Raw genomic sequence first — 3,925 nt, forward strand, 5'->3', positions numbered from 1 at the left:
CAACCATCCCCCTACTACCAATGTCACCCACTAAACCATGTCCCTAAGCACCATGTCCAACCTTTCCTTGAACACCCCCAGGGATGGTGACTCCACCACCTCCCTGGGCAACCCGTTCCAATGCCTGACCACTCTTTCTGAGAAGAAATCTTTTCACATATCTCACAGCTCACTCAGGGACATGGATAGGGTGTTTTCTGACTCAGTTATGATTTCTGTCTGCAATTCCTGTTCTGCTCTGATGCAGAGCAGCCTGCCTCTTCTGATTCTTCCTTCTGGTCCCTCTTAGGAGAAGCTTCTTCCCTTACTAAACAAACTGACTTCTGCTTTCATTGTTTCTTCTTGTCTATAGGGGTGACTGATACAGTTGAGGATTGGCTCTCCAGTTTAGCCTTAGTGTTGTCAGACCCAGAGACCTTATCTTCTCCTAGAGGGTACTGAATAATGTTGAATACAGTTTGAAGGTGTAAGCCAGTCCCCAGCACAGATTGTTAAGAATTTGTATCCCAGTAAGAAAATGCTCTTGTCACTTGATATGGCAAAGAGATTTTGGCTGGTTCCATCACTGAGAAGATGGAGAACTTCACTTTCCTGAATTTCTGAAGCCTAGGGTGTCATAGGAAGTATAGTATTGCCACGGGTAAACAATGAAAGTGTGTTGTATTGCAGTCTGCTTGCTGAGAATGGAAAATCAATACGTATGGGATACGTGCATAAAAGCAGGACTCTACAGGATAATAAAAACTTGCTGATTACCATCTCTTTCTTGATTAATTGCTAATTATCTGCTTCTTTTTTCTTTCACTACCAGACTGCTGCTTCTGGACAGAGCAATTATCATCCATGTCCATCTAATCCATTTTTCACTGTTCTCAGCTGCTGGGCAATAGAACAAGAGATACTGAGGTCTGAAATGAGGTCGCAAAAGTGTCTGACTTTCATGGGCATGCTGAAGAGGAAAGCTGAGCATGTCCTAGAGAAACTGGAAAAAAGTGGGCAAAGTAAAGATGAATATAACAAAAGGTAAATTTGTCTCCTACTCCCTCATTCCTAGCATAAGCATTCTTAATACAGTAGTTTAGACACATTTTTAACTTAAAGAGACTACAAAAAAAAGTACAGAAGTACTTTTTTTTTTCTCTCTTTTTTTCTCTCTTTTTTTTTTTCTCCCTCAGTACAGGAGTTTTAGTGTTTAGATGGGAGATTTTTTGGAAGCTGGTATCTAAGACTGTTTGATTTTGAGGTGGAGTATCTCAAAAATCATATGAAAACTGAACTTTTGTCAGACACTATGGTGATGAATCAAAACCAATACCAAAGTTGAGGGCTAGAGCTAGAACATTGGCAGAGAAATTGTTTAATTCTGTAAACAAGACTGAGTATTGATAAGATTTAGTGTAAAAATGCAAAAATGCAAATAAACATTAACAAGCAAATGATCCTATTTTAGTCATCTATGAAAGTAATTGTCAGAAGGCTTCAATTAATAGTACATTTTATTTTATTTTATTTTATTTTATTTTATTTTATTTTATTTTTTATATTTTTATTTTTACACTGATAGCAGTAAATTACCTTTTTCACTTTTTGGGTCCATGTCTCTATCTACCCTAACCTACAACTTAGAAGACTATCCTATGCAGAAACACTGTTTCTGAGAAGGCATAAAAGTTTACATGGCATCATAACAGAGATCTAACACAGAGAAATATCCTGAAGTCAGCAGATATGCCCACAGCCAAAGCCCACTGCCTCCTGTGCAGGTACAAGGACCTAACAGGAGAGTTGAAAATTAAAAAAAAAAAAGAAAGAAGAAAAAAAACACTCTGGGGAGAATAGGGACATGATAGGTGAGGTGTCCCCCAGTTAGTGTCCTATGCTAGTCACACATACACATCACTGTAGCAAAAGATTAACTCTAAAAGACAAAGACTTTAAATGAGAGCTAAGCAATGTAAGAAATTCCAAACAACATGTGAATTTCTCCTGATGTTAGATTGCAGACAGTCTAAATGCCATCAGGGTATCCAACCTGAATGGCAAGTTCATACTTAGACAGAGTTATGTATCATGTGAAGCTTTGGTGGTGGCCACCCCTGTCATAGGAAAGTGTTTTCAAGTCTTGCCTTGTATTTTAGGATGGGAAGGAAATGTGTGTTAAGCATTTTTAAAATCCTCAAAGCAAGTCCCTTAGGTTATGAGGCTGTCATCAAATCCTGTGGTTGGATACCCCTCATCGCAGGCTGCATCATTTTCCTGTGCTGATGTATCATTTCCAATGGAAATATTTTGGTCTCTAATCCTGTCACTTGAAAGGAGCTTCTGTGGCAAAATAGGCATGTCATGAACAGGGAAATTAAAAGGTAGCATTACTGGGAACATAAAACAGTGTTCCCATTTACTTAATTTCAGTGCTTTGCATACAAGATGAGCTTGTAGGTAAACACATTACAAGTGCAAATGGTGTCTCTGGACCTGGGGCAGTCTGGAGCACTATAAAAGCCCGTCCAACAGCAGGCTTCCTCATCGACTTCTCTTGCCTTCTCCTCCTTCGTGAACAAGGTGAGCTGCAGTTGCCTTCTCCTCACTCTCTTCTTTCTCTTGCTTTATCCTCTTGGTCTTCTGGCCTCAACCAAGTCTTTGCTTCCATGTAGGTCTTGGTGTGATCCTTGTTTGTTGACTCTGCTCCCTCCATCACTGTTCTGCTTGCCACTGTGGGGAGAGGCTGTCAGGCTGCTGCTCACACGCTGCATGTGCTTTCCCTGCCCTCTCTCCCAGGTGCACTTCCATCCCGCAGCCATGTCCTGCTATGATCTGTGCCGTCCCTGTGGCCCGACCCCTCTTGCCAACAGCTGCAACGAGCCCTGTGTGCGGCAGTGCCAGGACTCCCGGGTGGTGATTGAACCGTCTCCTGTGGTGGTTACCCTGCCAGGCCCCATCCTCAGCTCCTTCCCCCAGAACACCACCGTGGGATCCACCACCTCTGCTGCTGTTGGCAGCATCCTGAGTGCTGAGGGAGTGCCCATCTCCTCTGGGGGCTTCGGCCTCTCTGGCTTTGGTGGCCGGTACTATGGCAGAAGGTGCCTGCCCTGCTAAAGCCCATGAGGAAGTCCAGTGAGTGCATCAACCGGGAAGCCTGAAGCCAGATTCCAAACTGAGGATGGAGCTGCTGGCTGGGGTTTCCAGATGGGCTGAGCACCCTTGTGCCCTCCTGCAGACCAGAGAGGGAAGGCAGGGTGCCAGCCTGTACTGTCTGGAAACACGGCCAACAGATACCTTCTTCTCTCGTTTTCTTCTCTGCACCACGAGTCCTTGTTGTCTCCTGCTGTCCTGTGCCATGGGTTCATCCAGAAGAAAGTGTCCTGTTCCTTCTCCCTCTTGCCACATGAGGGAGGAAGACATGCATCGCATGTGGTGAAGGGGTGTCTGACTGCCAGCTGCCCTTGTGGCAGCCTGGACCAGATTCCTTCCAGCATTCACTGCTTTGATTCTTTCTTCATACCCATTAAAGTTTATGCTGCATTGTAATCTGAGTCTCCTCATGTTCCTTTTGCTATCGGGATGCCCAGCCAAGCAGTCCAGGGGGAAATGCAGTATCTTGGAGTGGAAAAGAGTAGGTGGATATGCTCCTAATGTGGACCTCCTTCCTGGCTGGAGGAGTTAGCTACCCTCAAGGGAGATGACTACTTTCCTCTGTCCACTGTTATTCCATAAAAGTAATAAAGGATAAAAAGAAAAGTAAGAGACAGAATTTTTCTTAAGAAAATACCTTTTTGTAATTTCCAGTAAGTCTCCTCTACTTTTAATGTAACAATTAAACAAAAATTAGATCATCTATTTTTCATGACCTGGCTGAATTTCACATAGTTATTTCAAAATAATTAACAGATTTTAAATATATGGCTTCAGATAGATATTGTGGAGA

At 43.1% G+C, this 3,925-nt stretch overlaps 1 protein-coding gene across 1 annotated transcript; it reads left to right on the forward strand.

Moving 5' to 3' along the window:
• The first annotated feature begins 2,441 nt into the window (after positions 1–2,441).
• On the forward strand, positions 2,442–3,528 carry LOC121060794 (feather beta keratin-like). Its single transcript, XM_040538915.1, has 2 exons — positions 2,442–2,562; positions 2,779–3,528. Exon 2 carries the CDS (start codon positions 2,800–2,802, stop codon positions 3,094–3,096), a length of 297 nt encoding a protein of 98 aa, XP_040394849.1. The 5' UTR covers positions 2,442–2,562; positions 2,779–2,799; the 3' UTR covers positions 3,097–3,528.
• Positions 3,529–3,925: the final 397 nt, after the last annotated feature.

This window comes from Cygnus olor, chromosome 1 (assembly GCF_009769625.2).
Source record: "Cygnus olor isolate bCygOlo1 chromosome 1, bCygOlo1.pri.v2, whole genome shotgun sequence".
Classification (NCBI taxonomy): Eukaryota; Metazoa; Chordata; class Aves; order Anseriformes; family Anatidae; genus Cygnus; species Cygnus olor.